Source organism: Salmo salar, chromosome 02, assembly GCF_965601325.2.
Source record: "Salmo salar chromosome 02, fSalSal1, whole genome shotgun sequence".
Lineage (NCBI taxonomy): Eukaryota > Metazoa > Chordata > Actinopteri > Salmoniformes > Salmonidae > Salmo > Salmo salar.
The window spans coordinates 13087223-13113601 of record NC_138292.1 but is presented as its reverse complement, the minus strand read 5'-3'; the positions used below and the strand labels follow the sequence as shown (position 1 = coordinate 13113601).

Here is a 26379-nt window from a genome sequence, read left to right as displayed (position 1 = left end):
ATTCAATATTCAGGTCCCCAAGAAAGTCGACCTCTCTGTTTACATCACATACACTATCAAGCATTTCACACATATTATTTAGAAACTGACTGTTAGCACTTGGTGGCCTATAGCAACAGCCCAAAATAAAAGGCTTTAGATGTGCCAGGTGAACCTGCAACCACAACACTTCAATAACACTTGACATAGGATCTTCTCTAAGCATTACAGGGATATGCCTCCTCCCCCATAAGCATTCCTATCTCTTCTATAGATGTTATATCCTTGTATTGCTATTGCTGTATAATCAAATGAATTATCTAAGTGAGTCTCAGAAACGGCTAATATATTAATCTTATCTGATGTTAGCAAGTTATTGATTTCATGAACCTTATTTCTAAGGCTACATAATTTCAAACAATTCAACTCTCACTATTTTACTTCAAATGCTAAAACTTGAAATAATTTAAACCTGGTGTTTATAGTATTTCACAAAAACAACTAAAGCATTTTACTTGTCAGGTCAACCACTGTTTCCTGGGGGGAATAAAATAAAATAAACGTTTGAATTGTGAAATGTGACTTTACAAACCATTCTTGGACGTGAAATGTTATAAAACAGCTTTAAAAAGTTGAACCTACTCTTGTTTCCTACAATCACTCCTGCAGTGCTAAGCTATTGCCAAATAGATGTCGGATCATTGAATTGAAATTTAGAGGCAATAGGGCTAGAATGTTTATTTCTTTAGAGTCTAAGAAGATGGGTGGGTGGTGTAAGCTGACATATGGAATTGTTTTAAGATGGTCATACTATGGATCATTTAGCTATTTGATTTAGAATTTTAGGACCCCTTTGGGTATACCCAAATTTTTTTAACAATTATTTGATAAAATATTAATTTTGGCTGCTAAAGCCTATAGAAATGCATTGAATAACACATTCATAAATGGCAAAACTTCTGCGAGCAGGCCTTTCTAATCAACCTTGCCCGGGTATCCTGGAAGGATATTGACCTCATCCCGTCAGTCGTGGATGCCTGGTCGTTCTTTAAAAGTAATTTCCTCACCACCTCACTTAAATAAGCATGCCCATTTAAAAAAAATGTAGAACTAAGAACAGATATAGCCCTTGGTTCACTCTAGACCCGACTGCCCTCGACCAGCACAAAAACATCCTGTGGCGGACTGCAATAGCATCGAATAGTCCCCCCGATATGCAACTGTTCAGGGAAGTCAGGAACCAATACACGCAGTCAGTCAGGAAAGCAAAGGCTAGCTTTTTCAAACAGAAATGTGTATCCTGTAGCTCTAACTCCAAAAGGTTTTGGGACACTGTAAAGTCCATGGAGAACAACAGCACCTCCTCCCAGCTGCCCACTGCACTGAGGCTAGGTAACACTGTCACCACCGATAAATCCACAATAATCGAGAATTTCAATAAGCATTTCTCTACAGCTGGCAATGCTTTCCTCCTGGCTACCCCAACCCCGGCCAACAGCTCCGCAACCCCCGCAGCTACTTGCCCAAGCCTCCCTAGCTTCTTCTTCACCCAAATCCAGATAGCAGATGGTCTGAAAGAACTGCAAAACCTGGACCCGTACAAATCAGCTGGGCTAAACAATTTGGACCCTCTCTTTCTAAAATTATCCGCCGCCATTGTTGCAACCCCTATTACCAGTCTGTTCAACCTCTCTTTCGTTTCGTCCGAGATCCCTAAGGATTGGAAAGCTGCCGCGGTCATCCCCCTCTTCAAAGGGGGTGACACTCTAGACCCAAACTGTTATAGATCTATATCCATCCTGCTCTGTCTCTCTAAAGTCTTCGAAAGCCAAGTTAATAAACAGATCACCGACCATTTCGAATCCCACCGTACCTTCTCCGCTGTGCAATCCGGTTTCCGAGCTGGTCACGGGTGCACCTCAGCCACGCTCAAGGTACTAAACGATATCATAACTGCCATCGATAAAAGATTGTACTGTGCAGCCGTCTTCATCGACCTGGCCAAGGCTTTCTTATCTATCTTTCTTATTCTTTATTCTTATCGGCAGACTCAACAGCCTTGGTTTCTCAAATGACTGCCTCGCCTGGTTCACCAATTACGTCTCTGACAGAGTTCAGTGTGTCAAATCAGAGGGCCTGTTGTCCGGACCTATGGCAGTCTCTATGGGGGTACCACAGGGTTCAATTCTCGGGCCGACTCTTTTCTCTGTATAAATCAACGATGTCGCTCCTGCTGCAGGCGACTCCCTGATCCACCTGTACGCAGACGACACCATTCTGTATACATCTGGCCCTTCTTTGGACACTGTGTTAACAAACCTCCAAATGAGCTTCAATGCCATACAACACTCCTTCCGTGGCCTCCAACTGCTCTTAAACGCTAGTAAAACTAAATGCATGCTTTTCAACCGTTCGCTGTCCGCACCCGCCCGCCCGACTAGCATCACTACTCTGGACGGTTCTGACCTAGAATATGTGGACAACTACAAATACCTAGGTGTCTGGCTAGACTGTAAACTCTCCTTCCAGACTCATATTAAACATATCCAATCCTAAATTAAATCTAGAATCGGCTTCCTATTTCGCAGCAAAGCCTAGTTCACTCACGCCGCCTAGTAAAACTGACTATCCTACCGATCCTCGACTTCGGCGATGTAATTTACAAAATAGCCTCCAACACTCTGCTCAGCAAACTGGATGCAGTCTATCACAGTGCCATCTGTTTTGTCACCAAAGCCCCATATACCACCCACCACTGCGACCTGTATGCTCTAATCGGCTGGCCCTCACTACATATAATCGTCGCCAGACCCACTGGCTCCAGGTCATATATAAGTCTTTGCTAGGTAAAGCTCCGCCTTATCTCAACTCACTGGTCACGATAACAACACCCACCCGTAGCAAGCACTCCAGCAGGTATATCTCACTGGTCATCCCCAAAGCCAACACCTTCTTTGGCCGCCTTTCCTTCCAGTTCTCCGCTGCCAATGACTGGAATGTATTGAAAAAATAACTGAAGCTGGAGACTTATATTTCCCTCACTAACTTTAAACATCAGCTATCCAAGCAGCTAACCGATCGCTGCAGCTGTACATCACTCCAGTGTTCATTTGCTAAATTGTAATTACTTGCTACTATGGGCTATTTATTGCCTTACCTCCTCACGCCATTGGCACACACTGTATATAGACTTTCTTTTTTTCTATTGTGTTATTGACTGTATGCTTGTTTATTCCATGTGTAACTCTGTGTTGTTGTTTATGTCGCACTGCTTTGCTTTATCTTGGCCAGGTCGCAGTTGTAAATGAGAACTTGTTCTCAACTAGCCTACCTGGTTAAATAAAGGTGCCATTTAAAAAATAAAATATTTCATATCTCTAAAACACACCTGTGTGTGGAGACAAAAATGTCCCATCTGGCAAGAGTAGCCGATACTGACATTCAGAATGGTTCCCACCCACAGCCTCCCTGCCTGACACGCAGCCTGCAGAATAGAATGGAATGGTTATGTCTCTCTGTCTGTCACTGACCTTAACGTCATAACAATAGGAAAATCCACCCCAGAGCCAGAAGTTCACATCACCTAAGTTCATGAAGTCACTGCAGTGTCTAGCTTGTTGGACTACTTTATGGAGCAGAAAAATGCTTGGCACTGCTTTTAGGGGGAATATTTTTAATTCATGGCACAAAAAAAGTACTTTTGTCATTGACACAAAGTTCAACAAAGGCCCCAATAGATGTTGCAAATTAGTACAAAACTTACATGAAAGTGAAGACATCAATTATTTATCTCTATTCCATTAAATATTCAAGTGTGGTGAGACACACTTAGACACCTTGCCTTAAACATAATGATTTAGAACACAGTACACTCCACACACACACCAGCAATCCACTGTATAGGCAAATAATATCCATAACAGTGTTCTTAAGTGTATCCAGTCTAGGCCATCAGGCATCTCTGCCCACTGTGCAGACTAAGAGAGCAGTACACTGATTCACAACGTGTTAACAGGAATACCTTACCCATAGAAGAACAATACACAACAGATACATGAAAGAGACTAATGAAAAGAGACTAATGAAAAGAGAGACAAATGAGAGTCAAATGAAAAGAGAAATGAAAGCGAGACAAATGAAAGTCTTTCAAAAGCACCAAGTCTTACATTCATATCCTCTTCATGTAACCCACTTCTACAGTTTGATTCATTGCAGAGCTGGTGCTCAAGCATACTGTCTCAAACAATCAATATCTTTCAAGAGGACATGTAAGCACCAGAAAGTCAGAATCCAAGTTCCTCATAGAAAGCAAAATTATGTTGCTAATTTTTCTCAAGTCAAAGTACAAGCAATTATCCCACCTTGTATTTTGTGTTTCCGTCACACCTGTTGTGACTTTCTTTTATGCAACAGGACAGTACATTATCGCATAAAAACAGTTTGATGGAAACATGGCTAATGATGCCAATATGTCTCTGGACAACGTACCCAACGACAGTCACCAAAAGATCCTCTCAGAAGTCTGCTGGTCGTATCATCATGGTGGTAGCACGGAGAGAGTAACTAGACCCTTTGAAGTAGTGCCACCTGATCCCATTCAGTTTACCCATGTTCTGACCATGAGTGTAGTACATCCCGTTCAGGTTCGATGGTCCACAGGCATCGAACCACCAACCTGAAGGCATAGAGAGAAAGGCAGAGAGAAACAAAGAAAATAGATTTTAGGCTTGATGTTACACTATCAGAGAACTATCAAAGTCATCACTGTGTGACCTCCCTGTAACCTCTGATTATCTCTGGATAGCTTTGTTGCAACGCCAAGTAGTCAACAATTGAACTTGACCAGTACAGAGAAAAAAATGTATGAAATGTATGCACTCACTACTGTAAGTCGCTCTGGATAAGAGCGTCTGCTAAATGACTAAAATGTAAATGTAAAAATGTCAACACTAGAGCAGACTCCAGCACTCCTCTCTTTGGATAGCTTTGCCCCATTCTGACCTCTGACCTTTCATTACAGGTGAGAGCGGAGTATGAGGGCAACTAACAAAACATAAATAGTCTACAACAATCTCTGTGAGCCCAACACGTTTAGACCAGCTACTTGGGGGGGGGGAAATGCTGGTCTAGACATTGATAAGAGGATAAAGACGTATGTTTGTTGTGTATTTTCTGATGTACATTCTGGATCTAAATCCTGATGAGATTGTAGATTCTCATTCTTAATAGGAATTTCACTGTCATTTTGATTTATTCTGCTGGCCAGTTCCCTGGACTTCTAAACCAGCCATGGCATGTGTCCATCATTCTGTAAAATGCTGAGGGCTGCCACCTGGCTTCACCAGCTGAGATACCATTCTCTGCTTTGATATGTCAGTAACAATGCTGAATACATACTAACTGGCTCTGGCCTGCTCTGTAGTTCTTCTAGACCGGAGATAAAGTGGGTGAGGGTGACAGGGAGGTCAATGGGTTGAAAATGTTTTACCAAAATGACAAATGCTTCACCTAGCATAGTCTGGGTGGGTGGTTGTTGTTGTCTTATAGCTTCTACTTATCCAATCATTTCAGTTCTACAGGAGTACATACAGAGTGCATGTGTTTAGGGGTTAATGTGGACTTTAACCTCAGACATACCCCCGGTAAGCATGAGAGCACATTTGCAGATGCAGTTGTCGTTGTCCATATCCTCGGTACTGAAGTCTGCTCCGTTGATGACCAGGCTGCTCTGTCTGCCTGCCGTTCCACTGTGACTCTTCAGGAACAGCCTGACACAGTCGCCAGGGAAACACAGAGGGAAATAAAGCAGAAGCACAATGCTAGTGTCCTTTAGCTGCTGCAGAATGCTTTGTTCTTGTTCTCACCGTGTGCACGCTGGAGGACAGAGATTCACCACCACGCTGTTCTTCTAATCAAAATAATATGTACCGCCCCTTGCAACCTGGTCTCAGAGCATTTCATATTATTCTGTACATAAATCCAAGACACTCCATTTAATATTATATGTTTCGTTTCAAATGGTTACATGAGACAGATTGTTACTTAAGGCAAAAATGTACCTCCCCTTGTTCTCACTGTGTGAACGTTTGAGGACATAAATTCACCGCCACACTGTTCTTCTAATCTACTACAAAGAATATGTACCCTTCCAAATAAGTGTCTTTGAAATTCTCGTACGCTATATTAAAACCAATCACACCTGTTGCTTTTATAAAGAAAATCCTGGTTTATGAGGACATTGTCGGTTTCCTCGTTTGTCTCAAGCTGTATGTGTACTTCCTTGTGAACCCTTTGCACTCCCTCCTGCATTGTTTGTCCCTATCTACTGTACTGCATGTCAAGCAGCAGCAGCTCCAACTGTGGTTTATGAGTCAGACATCTTTGAGGTCTTGCCAGAACCAGGTGATGGATAATTCACGGAAGAGAGAGACCCTATTTTTAGTCAGTGGTCTTGTATACTATGTTTATGTTGAATACTGTGTCTATGTTGAATACTGTGTCTATGTTAGACCATTATATATACAGTACAACAGTCACTTTGAGAGGGTTGATTAGTTCAACATATCAGGCCTCACAGCACGAAACCACATTTTCTATGATCTTAACGTATTTAACAAACATTGTTCAATTAATTAATCTATTACACGACTATGAATGACACAGATCATGAAATAAATTACTACATATCACAATTGAACTTGACCTGAACACTGGTGTTCATCAATTATAACGTCTCTATTTATCTGTGGTCCTCTGTGTGGTCATATATCTGACCCATCAAAGTCTCAGGCTGATCATTAATGTGGCTTGGCTGCTATGGTGACCAGGTGTTTGGCTCCTGTACAGTGACTCTGTGTCACATTAAGTACTGTAGTTATGGAAGGCAGCCTGGCTCTCTGAAACCCAGTGTGTCTGAAGAGCTGCAAAGTTGCTTAGGAGCCATGAACAGGGCGACCATGTCTATCGACAACATCTTGCTATCAGATGTGTGTGTATTCTTATGTATTGTTGGATACTACTGCACTGTTGGAGCTAGCAACACCAGCATTTAGCTAGGTATTACTGCACTGTTGGAGCTAGGAACACAAGAATTTAGCTAGGTATTACTGCACTGTTGGAGCTAGGAACACCAGCATTTAGCTAGGTATTACTGCACTGTTGGAGCTAAGAACACCAGCATTTAGCTAGGTATTACTGCACTGTTGGAGCTAGGAACACAAGCATTTAGCTAGGTATTACTGCACTGTTGGAGCTAGGAACACCAGCATTTAGCTAGGTATTACTGCACTGTTGGAGCTAGGAACACCAGCATTTAGCTAGGTATTACTGCACTGTTGGAGCTAGGAACACCAGCATTTAGCTAGGTATTACTGCACTGTTGGAGCTAGGAACACAAGCATTTAGCTAGGTATTACTGCACTGTTGGAGCTAGGAACACCAGCATTTAGCTAGGTATTACTGCACTGTTGGAGCTAGGAACACCAGCATTTAGCTAGGTATTACTGCACTGTTGGAGCTAGGAACACCAGCATTTAGCTAGGTATTACTGCACTGTTGGAGCTAGGAACACCAGCATTTAGCTAGGTATTACTGCACTGTTGGAGCTAGGAACACCAGCATTTAGCTAGGTATTACTGTACTGTTGGAGCTAGGAACACAAGCATTTAGCTAGGTATTACTGCACTGTTGGAGCTAGGAACACCAGCATTTAGCTAGGTATTACTGCACTGTTGGAGCTAGGAACACAAGCCTTTAGCTAGGTATTACTGTACTGTTGGAGCTAGGAACACAAGCATTTAGCTAGGTATTACTGTACTGTTGGAGCTAGGAACACCAGCATTTAGCTAGGTATTACTGCACTGTTGGAGCTAGGAACACCAGCATTTAGCTAGGTATTACTGCACTGTTGGAGCTAGGAACACCAGCATTTAGCTAGGTATTACTGCACTGTTGGAGCTAGGAACACCAGCATTTAGCTAGGTATTACTGCACTGTTGGAGCTAGGAACACAAGCATTTAGCTAGGTATTACTGCACTGTTGGAGCTAGGAACACAAGCATTTAGCTAGGTATTACTGCACTGTTGGAGGTAGGAACACAAGCATTTAGCTAGGTATTACTGCACTGTTGGAGCTAGGAACACAAGCCTTGTGTACACAACCAGTAACATTTTATTGGATTTGAGCTGTAGGCCCATTTAATGCCACACTCCATAGAATAGCTTTCCTTTTAAAGGCTGTGATCTTCCTCTATAAGCCATGTTTAAAATAATGGTATTTATTTACATACATTCCCAATAACGGATAACACAGTATATACTGACTGCTATGTACTGTAAATTACTCTTCAATTTCCACTGATGGACTCTGTTTACTCTCCCTCTCAATACTACTCAAGAGTTACTCTAATAGGTCTTTGTACATCCTTCCTTCCATCCTTCTTTGTTTAACTGGTTAGTAAAAATGTGAGCCAGGTAAAAAAACAAATGGTACAAGTGTGTTTGTTTGTGTGATCACACGTCCGTGTGTGGGTGAACTAAATCAGATTGAGACAAAGCTTGCTGGTTATCATTCTAGGAAATATATAATTCCCTTTTACGATCTTACATTTTATTTAGTTAGTAATGGCATTGTGAAATGAGGCAGAGCCTCTCTTTCCCTAAGAAGCTGTGTGACAGTAGTTTGTTTTGGACCATCTCCATGACAAGTATTGCAGAATGGCCATGAAATAAGAATCTAGAGACCAAAATTGATTCCATTCCAGAACTCAAAAAGATTGTCCAGTATGTTTTTGAAGAGACAATAAATGAAAAAGTAAGAATTATGATCTGCTGAAGTCCTAGAAGCCTCAATCAGAAGGTTATGGACAAAGAAGTCAAGCAAACTGAAAAATGTATACATTCATTGATTACAAATCATGATTAGAGCCACCAGTGCCTCTCCATCGTTACTGTGATGGAAATACAACACCAAGCACATCATTGTCAGTGATAGAACAAAGTCCAATATCTCATTCCCACTTCATTAAAAATATACTGCAGGTCCTCAAGCAAGTATAGGCAACCACAGTTGAGTAGTTGAGTGACTATTTAAGTAGAAATGTGGGCGTATTTAGTGGAGAATGTCCTATGATCCTAAAAACTGTACTGTAGGTACGATACAATGCGCAGAGATACGACAAAACTTAATTTCCTCCGCTTAGGGTACATACAGATGTAGGATCTTAATTTGAGCCAGTTTGCTAGAGCAGGAAAATAATCCTGCAGCAACAGGAAATCAGAATTATTATGTGGATTTTAATTAATGCACATTTATGTCGGGGTTGAAACATTTTTCTTTAGGGCAAATCAAGTCTGGGTTTTCAAAGTGGAAATGACAAACTTTAGAAGCTTTTTTAAAACTCAAATACACCACAAGTTAGCATTTCCTTCTGTGCAGGAAAATTCTCAGCAACAAAAGAGTGATCAAATTAAGATCCTACATCTGTAGCTGATATCAGCACTCCTACTGTGAGACTCTAAGAATACGGCCCAGAACACATTGCTGGTATCCTACCTGTAATTCTGCTTCTCGCTGCCGATGTAGAAACGGCCATAGTGGGAGAAGGCCTGCTGTCCGTCCCAGTCGGTCACTTCCACCCTCAGGTTGTAGGGCCTCTGACTGGTCAGCAGGAACACAAACTCATTCCCCAGCCAGTGTTCTCCAAACAGACTCCCAAAGCCCTGCAACAACACAACAGCACAGGAACACTTGTAAGCCTTGTCTTCTGTTTTTGTAGTGTAAGGCAGCTTGATGTACAAGTACACCCCTTGGACAGGACACTAGTCTGTCGCAGGGCCTTGTCCCAGCAACACATGGTGCTATAGAAAAATAATGAATGTCATATCTTTTTTTAAAGGAATTCTGTTCTGTGTTTTACTCTTTTTTTAAGAATTCTGTTCTGTGTTTTACTCTTTTTTTTAAGAATTCTGTCCTGTGTTTTACTCTTTTTTTAAAGAATTCTGTTCTGTGTTTTACTCTTTTTTTTAAAGAATTTTGTTCTGTGTTTTACTCTTTTTTTTAAAGAATTCTGTTCTGTGTTTTACTCTTTTTTTTAAGAATTTTGTTCTGTGTTTTACTCTTTTTTTAAAGAATTCTGTTCTGTGTTTTACTCTTTTTTTTAAAGAATTTTGTTCTGTGTTTTACTCTTTTTCTAAAGAATTATATTCTGTGTTTTACTCTTTTTGTAAAGAATTATGTTCTGTGTTTTACTCTTTTTTTAAATAACTACGTTCTGTTTTACAATTTTTTGACAGTGGTGAATTGAGGGAGACAGACAGATGAGTAGATACCGATATATTTATTTAACTAGGTAAGTCAGTTAAGAACAAACTCTTATTTTCAATGATGGCCTAGGAGTGGGTTAACTGCCTTGTTCAGGGGCAGAATGACAGATTTTTACCATGTCAGCTCGGGGATTTGATCCACCAACCTTTCGGTTTCTGGCCCCCCACTCTAACCACTAGGCTACCTGCTGCCCCTATAGAGAGAGAGATATAGATAGAGAGATATAGCTAGCGAGACATAGATAGAGGTAGATAGATGGAGAGAGAGCGATATATAGATAGAGAAATAGAGATAAGAGAGATAGATATAGCCTCCAGTATTTATGCTGCAATAGTTTGTGTCGGGGGGCTAGGATCAGTCTGTTATATCTGGAGTATTTCTCCTGTCTTATCCGGTGTCCTGTGTAAGAATGCTCCCCCTAACTCTCTTTCTCTCTTTTCTCTCTTCTCTCGGAGGACCTGAGCCCTAGGACCATGCCTCAGGACTACCTGGCCTGATGACTCCTTGCTGTCCCCAGTCCACCTGCTGCTGCTCCAGTTTCAACTGTTCTGCCTGCAGCTACTGAACCCTGACTTGTTCACTGGACGTGCTACCTTGTCCTGGACCTGCTGTCTCTAACTCTGAATGATCGGCTATGGAAAGCCAACTGACATTTACTCCTGAGGTGCTGACCTGTTGCACCCTCTACAACCACTGTGATTATTATTATTTGACCCTGCTGGTCATCTATGAACTTTTGAACATCTTGGCCATGTACTGTTATAATCTCCACCCGGCACAGCCAGAAGTGGACTGGCCCCCCTTCATAGCCTGGTTCCTCTCTAGGTTTCTTCCTAGGTTGCTGAGTTTCTAGGGAGTTTTTCCTAGCCACCGTGCTTCTACATCTGCATTGCTTGCTGTTTGGGGTTTTAGGCTGGGTTTCTGTATAGCACTTTGTGACATCGGCTGATGTAGAAAGGGCTTTATAAATACATTTGATTGATTGATAAAGAGATAGAGATTTAGATATAGACAGAGAGAGATATAGAGCGATAGGTTGGATTCTGCAGCACCAGTACTAGACCAGACCGTGGAATTAATCTTTCTTTACCAGAGACATTTTACAATATATCAACATTTGAATGGTGATCTAAGAACACCATGTTTAGACTCAACTTAAACAGTTTCCTCTCTCCTGTCATTTTCTCTCAGAAGTGTTCAATCAGAGGCCATCAGTGTCATTATGAAACACTCCCAAAAGAGGGGTCACCGAGCCAACACATACCCGTTGTATGCCAGCGTCTTTGCCAGGCTATACTCCACACTTCCTTAGCCCCTGACAGGAGGACAGTCCCCTCTCGCTCAGCCCAGAGGCCAAGGCCTTTTTAGCCACGGGGCTCTGTCAAGGCCTAATGGGGCTGGCAGTGGCAACACAGTGGATTCGTCCTAAATGGCCCATATTCATTTTAAAGTACAATACTTTTGACCAGGTCCCATAGGGCACCCTATTTCCCCATAGGGCTCTGGTCAAAAGTAGTGCACTATATAGGGAATACGGTGCCACTTGGGATGCACAAAGTCTGTTTTGTGCTATGCGTTTGTACTTGCTCCTTTTTCTGTTGTAGTTTGACATATACATTCATATGGTGGAATGTTTTGCAATGTAGAGATTCATATTTTCCCAAAAATCTACCAAGTTTCAATACCGGGAATAATTCCTATTTATCTCGAGAGTCCTGGGAAATACTGCAAAAATCAGACGTGCCCTTTTAAAACCAAGATGGTCACTATGCTAAGGTTCTCCCCAAATAAGAGGGGTGCTGTGCCACCTTGTCGGCTTGGCTGCGCCACTATGGAAAGATTTCAGAGCAAATTAAATGTACATTTAGTCATGATAGTTATTCTATCTTTGATCGCCAGCGCATTTCAGAAGTAGCCCCACAGAGCGCACTCTGAGTATAGTGTTGTTTCTTTGTAACGGCAGTCAAACAAAAGTCAAATGACCAAAGTTGCTAAACTTGCTAGATAACCTCCTTCAACGATGACAGAATATCTCCCATATTTGGCTAAATCAAGTTGATGATTATACAGAAAGCAGATTAGCTCATGAATAACAGGGAGAGGAAGTGGAAATAGTTTAAATATCAAGGCATCTTAACGAGGACTGTTTACACTGCTATATATTCCTCTGTCCCGTCCCGTCCCCCCCCGTCCCCATGTCTTTGTGTGGAATTGTTTTGTGTTACGTGTTTTATGTGACGCGCCAGGCTGGTTTTCCATGATCCGTGTTTATTTCACGAAGTATATTTCTTTGGTAAACTATAGCTTTTGTGACTGTTTTCGCGCTTTGCACTTTTGCCATTTTTGCTGGAGGTTTTGACGCAGTTGCGTCCGTCTGTTGTTTGCTCCTGCCTAAATAAAGTGTAAAGTGTGCGCCTGTTCACAACTCTCTGCTCTCCTGCACCTGACTTCGCTACCAGTATGCACACCCGTGACACACACGCTCTTTAATAGGCTATACTGTAGGGTTTCCTGTAGGGTTTATTAACTGTATTCGGGTCGTGTGTGCAGTCCAGCGTGACCGGCAGTGTCAATTATGCGTGCGCTTTGAATTTATGGCGACTTTGTGTCAAACATGCTAGACTAAAGGCTTCCATGTGACAACCTGTTTGGATAATGTCCAATAAATGTTTATGTTAATCTTTTGCTGAGGGATTTCATTAGTGCAGACATTGGGGAATTTTATTGTAATTTCCCGGGTCTTGTCATGTATTTTTGGGGGTAAACGTGAAAAGTGTTACCTGTACAGTCCCGGGATCCTGATTACCCATGTTAATCCCTGGTGCTATGTATTCACCAACATCAGAAGAATGCTGTGAGGATATCCCACCCTGTCCTCCTCACCATCTTGTACTCCTTCCATGTCCTCTGGAAGTCCATGGTTCCGTCTTTTCTCCTCTGAATGACGGACCATCCTCCCCCTGCTGCCTCCATGTTACAGTAAACCTACAGAGAGGGAGAGAGACAGAAAGACAGTGACATGAGTAGCTTACACACTACTCTCACACATGCAGTGCATATCATGACAATAAAGACTGTTTCCTGTAAAAGGAGTGACTCCTGTAGATGAGGCTCCCTGGTCCTTAGTTTTGTGTACCATGGTCAGGCCACAATGACGGAATGTGTCCTAAGCCCAGGGACGTAGCTCAGTGTAACCATGGACACTGACAGCAGCACAGCTGATAATGGACAGCAACACACTGTTGCCAGTCAGCCATCTGCGGCTTGGCAGGACACTACTGAGGAGGAGGACATCTGCTGTGTAGCTGTGCTGAAGAGGCCAGCCAAGAGTATTTCCAGCTCCAGCATATCACCCAGCCAGCCAGCCAGCCAATACCTGACATGTTCCTGGGATATTGTTGTTGAATCTTTTGGCAAGCTGCTTTAGAGTACCGTATATTAATTGCTGCCACTTCACTTGCAAGTTAACTAAAGTAGGTTACAGTCAAAAAAAGTGCAGCCTTTTATTTTTTCATGTCTGTTTTTGCTGTTTCCATGCAGAGGTAAAGCCAGGCCTGCGTATATCATCTAATATATGCCTCTATATTACACATTCTGCTAATAGAATTTACATCTCTTTTCCCCCTCTAATATTTATTGAAGATAATATCAAGTTTTCCGTACCTTTTTGGTCTCCTGTGTGTTGATGTGAATAGTATATACTCCACTGTTGTTGAAGCCAGCTTGAAAGATTTCAGAGCAGTCCCGATACTTTCTCTCCTCATGAGATGAATCGCTCTGCTTAAAGGCAAGGTTGCTGTTTGGGACCACTGTTTAAATAGATAATTAAATAAGAGCAAACACATTATCAGCTAGGCTCCAATTTGAATGCATCCAAAATCCTTTGTAATCAACAGCCCAGAATGGGTCAATTCCTATTAGAACAGGTTCTTATGTAATCAACAGCCCAGACTGGGTTAGTTCCTATTAGAACAGGTTCTTATGTAATCAACAGCCCAGACTGGGTCAGGTCCTATTAGAATAGGTTCTTATGTAATTAACAGCCCAGACTGGGTCAGCTCCTATTAGAACAGGTTCTTATGTTCTGGAATGCATCTTCTTATGAACTTAGAACATGTGGACATTGAAATTAAGGCCGGTCCGGACCAAGTTTCAACCTATTCTCAACGCCCATGGACATCAGCCGGTGCTCACTGGGTTAGTCCAGCCTTCTTAGTCCAGTTATAGGCTTTATCTGTGCCCAGAGAATATCTTGTCTAAACCTGTGAACATTTGGCACAATATATCCTCCAGTACCTCTGTTGTATTTAACCCTACCTAGAGTTTTTAAATTCAACTCCTTCTTCCTGCAAATAATTACTATCTATGCTATGATATTCATACCCCAGAGTATTTTATTTATACTTTCTGTAACAGGAAACATTGGCCCCAGTATCCATCCAGTACCTCCAGACCCTCTGTCCATAGAGCAGAGCTTCAGCAGACTGTTGACGGTGTCAGTGAGCTGCTGTTGTTGGCTAAGCAGGATACTGTTGTTGCCAGTGGCCTGGTCCAGATGGGTCTGTAGCTCTGTGATCACACTGTTCTGTCTGGCTACCATCTGCTGCAGGCTGGACCTCTCCTCCTGTAAGGTGACCAGCTCCTCATGGTGCCCAGACTCCAGCTCCTGCATCTTCTGCTCCAAGAGCCTGATCAATACAAGTGATTTGAAAATCAGTTGATCAGTCAGTCAGCCAATAAATCAAGACAGAATTGTTCATGGGAAGAAAATCATTCATGTTGATTTGACCTGTTCTTGTCGTGTAGCTTGCTGATCTCTGTAGAATGGTGGAGGAGCTTGGTCTCCAGTTTGTTGGTGGACAGAGAGTTCTCCAGGAGCTGAATCTCCAGCCTGGAGGTCTGATTCAACACCTGTCCATCAGGAAGCTGTTACTATCATTCATATTCACCCAGTCAAGTGTATAGACATCTATATAGGCTAAAAGTGGCACCATGTATTTTAATGTACTTCATAGGCCTATTCATCCAATCAAATGAGGATAATTGCTGAGTAGGCTACATGATTAAATAGTAAGTGTTACTGATATCATAACATGCACTTGAATGTTCTTTGGAGAGGGATATTTGTATATGATTCATACTGCACCTGGATCTCTACGTCTGTCAGTTTCCGTGTGTGCTGGGCAGTCTGGGTCAGGAGGTTGGTGCCTAGATCCAAGATGGCAGCTGTGTGGTTGTGGACAGCACTCTGCTGTAGCTGAGCCATCTCCACATTCAGACTGTCCTTCACATATCTCTCAATCTGACACATAAACACAGAGGTATGAAGGGATGTTTAGGGATTTACCTCTCTCGCCAGACTCAGGGTGTTCTGCACACTCACATTTAATTTCTAGGAATGTTCTCCAACTGGCTTAACATTGAACATGTTCTCACATAGTTCAGAGAACGTTAAGAAACAACTTCCTTCTGTGGGAATTTCAGTACTTCAGCATAACGTTTCCTACAGGTTTCCTCTTGGTTCTATTTAAAGTAATGTTCTCAAATTGTTCCAAGAACGTTAAGAAAACTTTCCATAAAAAACACAAGAAAACTTTTGTAATGTTCAGAGAATGTTATAAAAATGTTATTTAAAAACATACATCCCGTTCTCAGAACGTTAAGAAAACGTTCCAAAAAATCGTTCCATTCTCAGCATCACCAAAACTCTATCCTCTGTCTTGTTAAGTGTTTGATCTTAATGAGTGTTTGTTTCCTTTTAAAATGGGGTCTGTTTGAATAGACAAAATGAACAACTGTGACTGCGTAAAAGAACATGACACGCAAGCTCCATACTGGTGGCACAGTGAACTAATTCCATGGATAGACGACAGAAGATGATGCCATGTCACAATAAAAAAGAAATGTGTTGGATGATTAATGCAAACACATTTATAGGATTAGTGTCTGATAGATAAGTTGTCTGACAACGTCATGAAAATGTGCTTTGTGTCACGACTTCCGCCAAAGTTGGTCCCTCTCCTTGTTCGGGCGGCGTTCAGCGGTCGTCGTCACCGGTTTTCTAGTTGCCACCGATCCACGTTTTCTTTTTCCATTTGTTTTGTCTTCATTGTACACACCTGTTTTCCATTTCTTAATTAGTGTTCCCTATTTAACCCTCTGGTTTCCCCATTGGTTTTGTGAGTGTTTGTTCCGTGTTAAGCTGTCGCGTATGTTTGTGAGCTGAGTTTGCATTCCTATGTGGAATATTTTGTTGTTTTGTTGAGTAAAGACCTTTATTACTCATTCTCGATGTCCTGCGCCTGACTCTTGATACTTTGTTATGATTCTGAACCATCAGATAGCAAGCAACAATGACAAACAATCTGCCATGTGGGCAATCGTAGGTGGCTATTTTTAGCTAGTTTTATCTTGTTCTTGAAACCATGTCGTGTTTTGACTGATTTCATGTCAATGCTTATATGGCTAAAATTCGATAGCTAGTTAACCAACAACTGTAACAATGTATTTGTGCTCATTGTGAAAATGTATTTATGTTTTCAATAAACATTTGAAGACAAAATATAGTTGACATGTTGTCAACAATCTAAGCCAACCCTGTCTGTTTTACCCCATATTTGTGCACGCATTGGTTTTGTTGCTAAACAACCAACTGGTCTATCTGTGCTTGCAGTTCAAAAAAGTAAACCCAAAATAAGCTAGTAGTGTTATTAAAAGTCTTACTGAAACATGGTGAATGTTTTAAGGAAGTTATTAAAAAAACTCAAAATAACCTATAATATCTGTTTCCAGAACCTCTCTGCAACTTCAAAATAAAAGTTCCCAGAATGGAGACAAAATCTTCTGTTCTCAGAACGTTTGAAAATGTTGTTTTACCGGTCAGGAAACGTATGGCTTCGTTCCCACAACCAATGTGTAACCAAAAACATACGTTCCCACAACTTCCAAGAAACCAACCATAAATAACCAAATTATATCCAGGGAAGAAAAATATTGGATATGTATTAATTCCCTTCAGCAATTTTGGATTGACTGCATTGATATGGTCCTGTCTAAGGACTTCCTTGGCCCCTGGTCAGCTACTTAGGGAGGGATCTTTCAGGGTTGTTGAGTTGAGTCATTTCCTTTTAGTCAACCAGGAGAGATCAGTCATGGGACTGCATCTGTATGTTTTCTGCCACAGATACATCATGTGGACAGGGCTCAGCTGCTAATGACATTATCCATCTGAAGTTCCCTATCCTGATGATGATTACAATGAGGAGAGGTCTTTCCCAGAAATGTGCTTTAAAAATATATTGTTTTTTTTGTGATAGCTCAGGGTCATTCGGTGATTCATTGAAGTTTAGAGTTTTCCTGTTACCCCGGCTTTTAAGCCATGGCCTTTTCAGTTCATGTGAATCAGTTTAGCCTTGGACAGCTTTTTAAACTATGTATTTTCAAAAATGTACAGTTTGGAAATTACAGTTAGGTAGTCACAATAATGGTATATGAAATATTTACATTGCAAAGTTAGAATTTCATGTCTCACTTTATCCCTGATTTAACATAACAGATCACCCTAAGTATGATTTTCAACTTGAGAATGTCTACTTTGTGGCTAGATTTCCTCTGCACAGACAGAAGAAAGGCCTGGTCTCTATGACACGTACAGAAAGATTCCCTCTGCACAGACAGAGGAAAGGCATGGTCTCTATGACACTTACTGAAAGATTCCCTCTGCACAGAGGAAAGGCCTGGTCTCTATGACACTTACTGAAATATTCCCTCTGCACAGAGGAAAGGCCTGGTCTCTATGACACTTACTGAAAGTGCAGTGTCAGACTGTTTATCTCTGCTGCTATGTGGTCTGAGCAGCTTCCCACGAAGACAATTGAATAGTCGGCTAATGGAATCATTCAGGAGTTAATTAATCTGTAAGATCAGAGTGCATTAAGATGCCAATGTCAATGCAGAGGAAAGGAAGAGAAGGTCTAGTGCACTGTACACATGTTGAGCAGGATAAAACGTGTCAACTGGCAGTCTCCTTATTACAATGTCCAGAGTCCTCAAATAATCACACACTACATTAGACATAAGAAACCCAGAGAAATAGTTGCAGGGCCGGATTACCACATTATGGGCCCCGGGGCACCTACCAAATATACAGTACCAGTCAAAAGTTTGGACACACCTACTCATTCAAGGGTATTTCTTTATTTTTACTATTTTTTACATTGTAGAATAATAGTGAAGACATCAAAACTATGAAACAACACATATGGAATCTTGCAGTAACCAAAAACGTGTTAAACAAATCAAAATATATTTGAGATTTGAGATTCTTCAAAGTAACCACCCTTTGCCTTGATGATAGCTTTGCACTCTTGGCATTCTCAATTGGGTTGAGGTCGGGTGATTCTGGAGGCCAGGTTATCTGATGCAGCACTCCATCACTCTTCGTCTTCGTCAAATAGTCCTTACACAGCCTGGAGATGTGTTTTTGGTCATTGTCCTGTTGAAAAACAAATGATAGTCCCACTAAGCGCAAACCAGATGGGATGGCATATCGCTGCAGAATGCTGTGGTAGCCATGCTGGTTAAGAATGCTTTGAATTCTAAATAAATCACAGACAGTGTCACCAGCAAAGCACCCCCACACCATCACTCCTCCTCCTCCTCCTCCCTTTTTCACAGTGGGAACCACAAATGCTGAGATCATCTGTTCACCTACTCTGATTCTCACAAAAACACAGTGGTTGGAAACAAAAATATAAAATTTGTACTCATCAGACCAAAGGACAGATTTCCACCGGTCTGATGTCCATTGCTCTTGTTTCTTGGCCCAAGCAAGTCTCTTCTTCTTATTGGTGTCCTTTAGTAGTGGTTTCTTTGCAGCAATTCAACCATGAAGGTCTGATTCACGCATTCTCCTCTGAACAGTTGATGGTGAGATGTGTCTTTTACTTGAACTCTGTGAAGCATTCATTTGGGCTGCAATTTCTGAGGTGCAGTTAACTCTAATGAACTTATCCTCTGCAGCAGAGGTAACTCTGGGTCTTCCTATCCTGTGGCGGTCCTCATGAGAGCCAGTTTCATCATAGCGCTTGATGGTTTTTGCGACTGCACTTGAAGAAACATTCAAAGTTCTTGACATTTTCCGGAATGACTGACCTTCATGTCTTAAAGTAATGATGGACTGCCATTTCTCTTTGCTTATTTGAGCTGTTCTTGCCATAATATGGACTTGGTATTTTACCAATAGGGCACAACAATTTTTACCTTTATTTAACAAGGCAAGTCAGTTAAGAACCAATTCTTATTTACAAAAACAGCCTAGGAACAGTGGGTTAACTGCCTTGCTCAGGGGCAGAATGACAGATTTTTACCTTGTCAGCTCGGGGATTCAATCTACCGTAGCAACCTTTCGGTTAATGGCCCAATGCTCTAACCACTAGGCTACCTGCCGCCCCAATCTTCTGTATACCAACCATACCTTGTCACAACACAACTGATTGGCTCAAATGCATTAAGGAAAGAAATTCCACAAATGTACTTTTAACAAGGCACACCTGTTAATTGAAATGCATTCCATGTGACTACTTCATGAAGCTGGTTGAGAGAATGCCAAGTGTCACGTCCTGACCAGTAAAGGGGTTATTTGTTATTATAGTTTGGTCAGGACGTGGCAGGGGGTATTTGTTTTATATGGTTTTGAGTGTGTGTTTATGTAGAGGGGCGTTTGATTTATGTATTCCGGGGTTTTGGTTTAGTTCTATATTGTATATTTCTATGTCGAGTCTAGGGTGTTTATTTCTATGTTTAGGTATTTGGGATTGGGGCCTTCAATTGGAGGCAGCTGTGTATCGTTGCCTCTGAATGAAGGTCCTATAATTAGGAGTATGTTTGTTTTGGGAATTGTCGGAGGTTGTTCTTTGCACTGCTGTATTTAGCCTGCAAGACTGTTAGTTTGTTCGTTTCTTGTTTTGTTTATTAAGTGTTCACAAATAAAGTTAAGATGAGCACTCGACCTGCTGCGCCTTGGTCCATTCACTACGACGAACGTGACACCAAGAGTGTGCAAAGCTGTTATCAAGTCAAAGGGTGACTACTTTGAAGAATTTCAAATATAAAAGAACACCTTTTTGATTACTACATGACTCCATATGTGTTATTTCATAGTTTTTGTGTCTTCACTATTATTCTACAATGTAGAAAATAATAAAAATAACAAAAACCTGGAATGAGTAGGTGTGTCAACTTTTGATTGGTAGTGTATTTCATTTTTTATTATTAATTTTGGGAAAACAACTAACGTCCTGCATTTCAACACATTTTGCCATGGGGCAGAGAGTAAAATGTGCAGTTTTATAATTCTATTCTACACATTTTTCCCTGGGGTGGAGAGAAAGATGTCATGTTTTCTAGCTCATCTCATGCTAGTCTTCACATTTTGCCATGAAGCTGAGAGAAAATGTTGCCGTTTTAAATTGAATTTCCTGCAATTCTACAGACTTTGCCATTGCCTCTAGTGGGTCGGGGGCCCCAGGGCACTTGCCCTGCGTGCCCATTAGGTAATCCAGCCCTGAGTAGTTGTAATCGACACACGATAACCAGAATGAATTTTGAGGAAAGTCTTTATGTGTCATTTTGTTGGTTGGCAATGTATGCAGCATACAGAATACTTTCACACAATCAACCCCTCTAAGATTGTATTATCTTGGAACATATTATGGGAAATCTGGAGTTTACATAGAGGTCCTTTAGCATGTGGCCATGAGCTATCATATGTCAATGTTTATGGCTTTTGACTAAACAATTAAACGACGGCTATCTACAACACTTGCCATCTTATTCATTAGCATTTATGTTATGTTATGTTCATATATCATAAACATTCTTCCAAACCATTGTGGAACAAATTGGTGCCAAACACAAACAAATGTTCAGTTTAACCTATGTTAGAAACTCTCACATGAGGAAAATATATAACCTCAGTACCACACTATAGCGTTAATTTAATCAATCAAAGAGGAAAACACATTACCTCAGTGCCACACTATAGCGTTCATTTAATCAAGAGGAAAACACATTACCTCAGTACCACACTATAGCGTTCATTTAATCAAAGAGAAAAACACATTACCTCAGTGCCACACTATAGCGTTCATTTATTTAATCAAGAGGAAAACACATTACCTCAGTACAACACTATAGCGTTCATTTAATCAAAGAGAAAAACACATTACCTCAGTACCACACTATAGCATTCATTTAATCAAAGAGGAAAACACATTACCTCAGTTCCACACTATAGCGTTCAGTTACTCAATCAAAGAGGAAAACACATTACCTCAGTACCACACTATAGCATTCATTTAATCAATCAAAGAGGAAAACACATTACCTCAGTACCACACTATAGCATTCATTTAATCAATCAAAGAGGAAAACACATTACCTCAGTACCACACTATAGCATTCATTTAATCAATCAAAGAGGAAAACACATTACCTCAGTGCCACACTATAGCGTTCATTTAATCAAGAGGAAACTCATTACCTCAGTGCCACACTATAGCGTTCATTTATTTAATCAAGAGGAAAACACATTACCTCAGTACCACACTATAGCATTCATTGAATCAAAGAGAAAAACACATTACCTCAGTTCCACACTATAGCATTCATTTAATCAAAGAGGAAAACACATTACCTCAGTACCACACTATAGCATTCATTTAATCAAAGAGGAAAACACATTACCTCAGTACCACACTATAGCGTTAATTTAATCAAAGAAGAAAACACATTACCTCAGTGCCACACTATAGCGTTAATTTATTTAATCAAGAGGAAAACACATTACCTCAGTACCACACTATAGCATTCATTGAATCAAAGAGGAAAACACATTATCTCAGTACCACACTATAGCGTTCATTTAATCAAAGAGAAAAACACATTACCTCAGTGCCACACTATAGCATTCATTTAATCAATCAAAGAGGAAAACACATTACCTCAGTACCACACTATAGCGTTCATTTAATCAAAGAATGGCCATGGAGAGGAACAGTGAACCTGATATTCCACAAATACACTGAGGTTGTAGTTCTCTGAAAAGCATGGCCCCACATAAAAACTATGTTATTGTTGCTTTCTTAACTGTCAACTGATCTCCTGGCCATTTTCAGATGCACATATCAAAAACATTTGAGGATACAGTGAGACGAAGATTGTCATTTTATATTCACTGCATGTATGCAGGGTTCCAAGTGCTCACTCTTAAGCATAGCCTGTATTAAATGTATGACAGTGTTTTTAAATTATAAATGCAATTACCAAACACAGCACTGGTAATAATGAAGTGGTACTCTGTTACTACTGAAGTGGCCTTGTTCTCCCTGACAGAATCATCTCTGGTATTCCTTGGAATGTGAATGCTGCTGGCCTAGGTCCCGGTGGGTCAGGGGTCAGGGAACAGACAGACAGACAGACAGACAGACAGACAGACAGACAGACAGACAGACAGACAGACAGACAGACAGACAGACAGACAGACAGACAGACAGACAGACAGACAGACAGAGCACTGCCTAACACTGAGCCCATTCCTTGAAATTGACTCCCCACCCCCAGCCCTGGATTGGGCCAATGTGACATAATGTGAGAGGGTTCAGACAGACAACACAGTGTTTTCTTAAGGACAGCCAGGCCAGCCGGACACACTCAGAACATCACAACCCAGCGACCAAGAGCCACAGCCAGTCACATTTTACCACGGCCCAGTCAAACAAGTCCCTGCCATCAATCTCTCATCCCTGGGGCTGCAACATAGTCCCTGGGTCCACACACACTGGAACAATAGTCCTTTTGAAATGATAGTGTTTTTAATGAATAATGCGAGGGATATGGTGCATTCCTCACTTATGGGGTAAGAGAGAGATTTTTTAGTATCCTTAAAACCTCTTTGGGCTAGGGGGCAGTATTTTCCCGTCCGGATGAAAAGCGTGCCCAAAGTAAACTGCCTGCTACTCAGGCCCAGAAGCTAGGATATGCATATTATTAGTAGATTTGGATAGAAAACACTCTGAAGTTTCTAAAACTGTTTGAATAATGTCTGTGAGTATAACAGAACTGATTTGGCGAAACCCCGAGCACAATCCATCTAGGGAAAAAAAAATTGGTTGATGTTTTTCCTTTGAGAAATAAAGAAGTAGCCCTTTCCTTTCTGAGAGTCAAGCCAAGTGTACTTTTTTGTTTGGGGCGCGCGACCTGGAACTCGCTCCATTTTCATTTTATCCGCTATTGAACACAGTATATTCTGTCTTAAATTTTATTGATTATTTACGTTTTAAAATACCTAAAGTTGGATTAGGAAAGCTGTTTGAAATGTTTGGACAAAGTTTACAGGTAACTTATTAGATACTTTGTAGGTATGTTGGGCGAGTTGGAACCAATGTTTTTCTCAATCAAACGCGCCAAATAAATGCACATTTTGGGGATATAAAGAAACAATTTATTGAACAAAAGGACCATTTGTGATGTTTATGGGACATTTTGGAGTGCCAACAGAAGATCTTTGAAGGTAAGGCGTGAATTATATCGTTATTTCTGACTTTTGTGTTGCACCTGCCTGGTTGAAATCTGATTTTCATGTGTTGGTATGCTGGGCGCTGTCCTCAGATAATCGCATGGTCTGCTTTCGCCGTAAAGCCTTTTTGAAATCTGACACTGCGGCTGGATTAACAGGAAGTTAATCTTTAAACCGATGTATAACACTTGTATGATTTATGAATTGTTATTATGAGTATTTCTGTTTTTGAATTTGGCGCGCTGTAATTTCACTGGGTGTTGTCAAATCGATCCCGGTAACGGGATTGGCGCGCGAAGGGATCCATAAGAAGTTAAGGTTTCTGTTTCTGTTGGGTTGGTGCTCATGTCATTTAGAGCTATTCGGAGTAATCCAAACAACAGATCTCCCCAAATATACAGTATCTATTGTATACTGTACTATGGGGAGTAAAATGTAGATTGGCTGTAAAGCAATGATGAATTGTACTGGGGTATCTTATATCTTATTGCTCCTGAGTAAACAGAGACAGAGAAAAGAGATGGATCCAGGTGGGACCAAGCCAAATGTTGTCCTATAATAATAATATTTATTATGGCAGGACACATTTGGCTCGGCCCAAATAATTCACGGGGTTGAAACACAGTCAATGCTGATAATGTGCACTTAAAGATGCACCGTGCAGAAATCTTTCCCCCATTTCCTGGTTGCTAAAATTCTAATAGTTTGCCGATCTACCACTTCTTAGAGTTGCTTTCAACGACAATGACAGATCTATAACTCACATTTCTATGTGAATTTGGTCGGGTTGCCCAGAAAGTAAGATATTGCAGCTTTAATACAGTATAAAACACTACAGATAGATTTTAATGTGATGAAATGCAGTATACTTTCTAGCTTTGGCCAGATGTTCCAACTATATAACTTTGATAACAACAATGGCTAATGTGTTATACATGCAATAGCACATAGTTCAATCTGATAAAAAGCTGATTATTTTGACCTGCACAGCCATGAGACATGGCATGCATTTCCTTCCAGAGTATAGATATCTGATAAAGCTCTGTTTAGACTGAAACGTCAGGCTTTAATCTTTATATCAACTATTACTATGCTGTATGTGTGGAGAACATGCTCTTACTTTCTGAAGCCACTGTGTGTAGTTGTCCATGACGTGCTCCAAGTGTTGGATTCTCTGGCTGCCCAGAGCCGGGGCCAGTCCTGGGAGCTTGGGCTTTATCAGGGGGGCATCTCCCTGTAGAGTGTTCCCCTGGTACTGGCCCTGTCTCTGGCTGGTGCTGGAGCTGCCGACCCCCTCCGCCTCCGTCCAGCACGGCCTGTTCCCCCCAGCGTTCTCTGGTAGCAGGAAGGTATAGGTGCAGGATCCGTGCTGGATAGAGTTGTACTGGCGAGCGTTAGTGCTGGCGCTCATGGACCCGCTGCCAGCTATGTCCCCTGGGCCCCTGGGCAGCTCTTCCAGAGACACAGACACACAGCCTGTCAGTAGCAGCAGAAGGGCAGCCAGAACCAGCCAGATCATGTGGCAGCTGGGCTGGCAGGGCAGGATGTACCACGGCATGGCAGCAGGAAACACAGGCTAATGGTCGTCCTTTATGCCTTCCAACTAGACTGTCTGTCTGTCTGTCTGTCTGTCTTCTGTCTCTCTTCACAGCATGTCTTCCTGTCCTGTTGTCAATCAGATGGTTGGGAGGTAGACCGTCGATCCAGAAAGATGGCCGCTTCCCATCAGTAGGAATGGATGAGAAGTCCTCTCAAGTCTCAATGTGGAACTCATTCCAATTCATCACCAGTTGTCTTGTTAGTTGTTGTTGCTGGTCCAGATCCAGGACAGGGATCCATACTACACAGTTGTGTGATGTAGACTATATTGTCAGTCACTGGAGTGATCTGTGTTGTATCCTCCTACTCATGGCTGGCTGTATGGAGCGCTGTTCCTCATGTCTGCCTGTCTGTCTGTGGAACGTCCAACTCTGGGCAGGCTCTGTGCCTCCCATACTGAGGGACTGATCGAATGGAATGTGAGAGAGAGAGAGAGTATGGGGTTGTGTGTGTTTGAGCGAGAGAGAGGTATGAGATTCAGTTCTATTAATATAGTCCTGATTTGAAAACACTTCCACAACACAGGCTTGAATGAATGCCTGGTCCATATATAATGACCCCATAGTCTGTAATTCAGACATATCTACCGAGAGCAGGAGATGGGCTCTCAGACACTCTTTATGTACAGTGTCTTCATTTCATCTTCATTTAATCATGCAATCTTATTCAGCTCTCCCTCATAGGAATGTAAATGTCTCCTATATAGAAAATTAAACGTTGTTTCAATGTATGGAAGGAGGATGGTTTGCTGGGGAAATGAGGGCCAACTCTGAGGGCACGCTCTGTCATCTTTAAAAGAAAAAAAAAACGTTTTCGGTTTTAAGGTACCCTGATTTGGTACAACAAGCTTTTTTCCAAGTGTTTTGTTAGACAGTGTCGGTAAATTACATTGACATCCAGA

At 41.4% G+C, this 26379-nt stretch overlaps 1 protein-coding gene across 1 annotated transcript; it reads right to left on the bottom strand.

The window, feature by feature from the left end:
• Positions 1–3641: 3641 nt before the first annotated feature.
• Positions 3642–25886, bottom strand: LOC123739003 (angiopoietin-1). Its single transcript, XM_082959916.1, has 9 exons — positions 25000–25886; positions 15450–15605; positions 15093–15214; positions 14750–14991; positions 13967–14112; positions 13187–13288; positions 9533–9699; positions 5617–5747; positions 3642–4654 (listed from the first exon to the last, which is right to left on the bottom strand). Exons 1-9 carry the CDS (start codon positions 25435–25437, stop codon positions 4494–4496), a joined length of 1665 nt encoding a protein of 554 aa, XP_082816042.1. The 5' UTR covers positions 25438–25886; the 3' UTR covers positions 3642–4493.
• Positions 25887–26379: the final 493 nt, after the last annotated feature.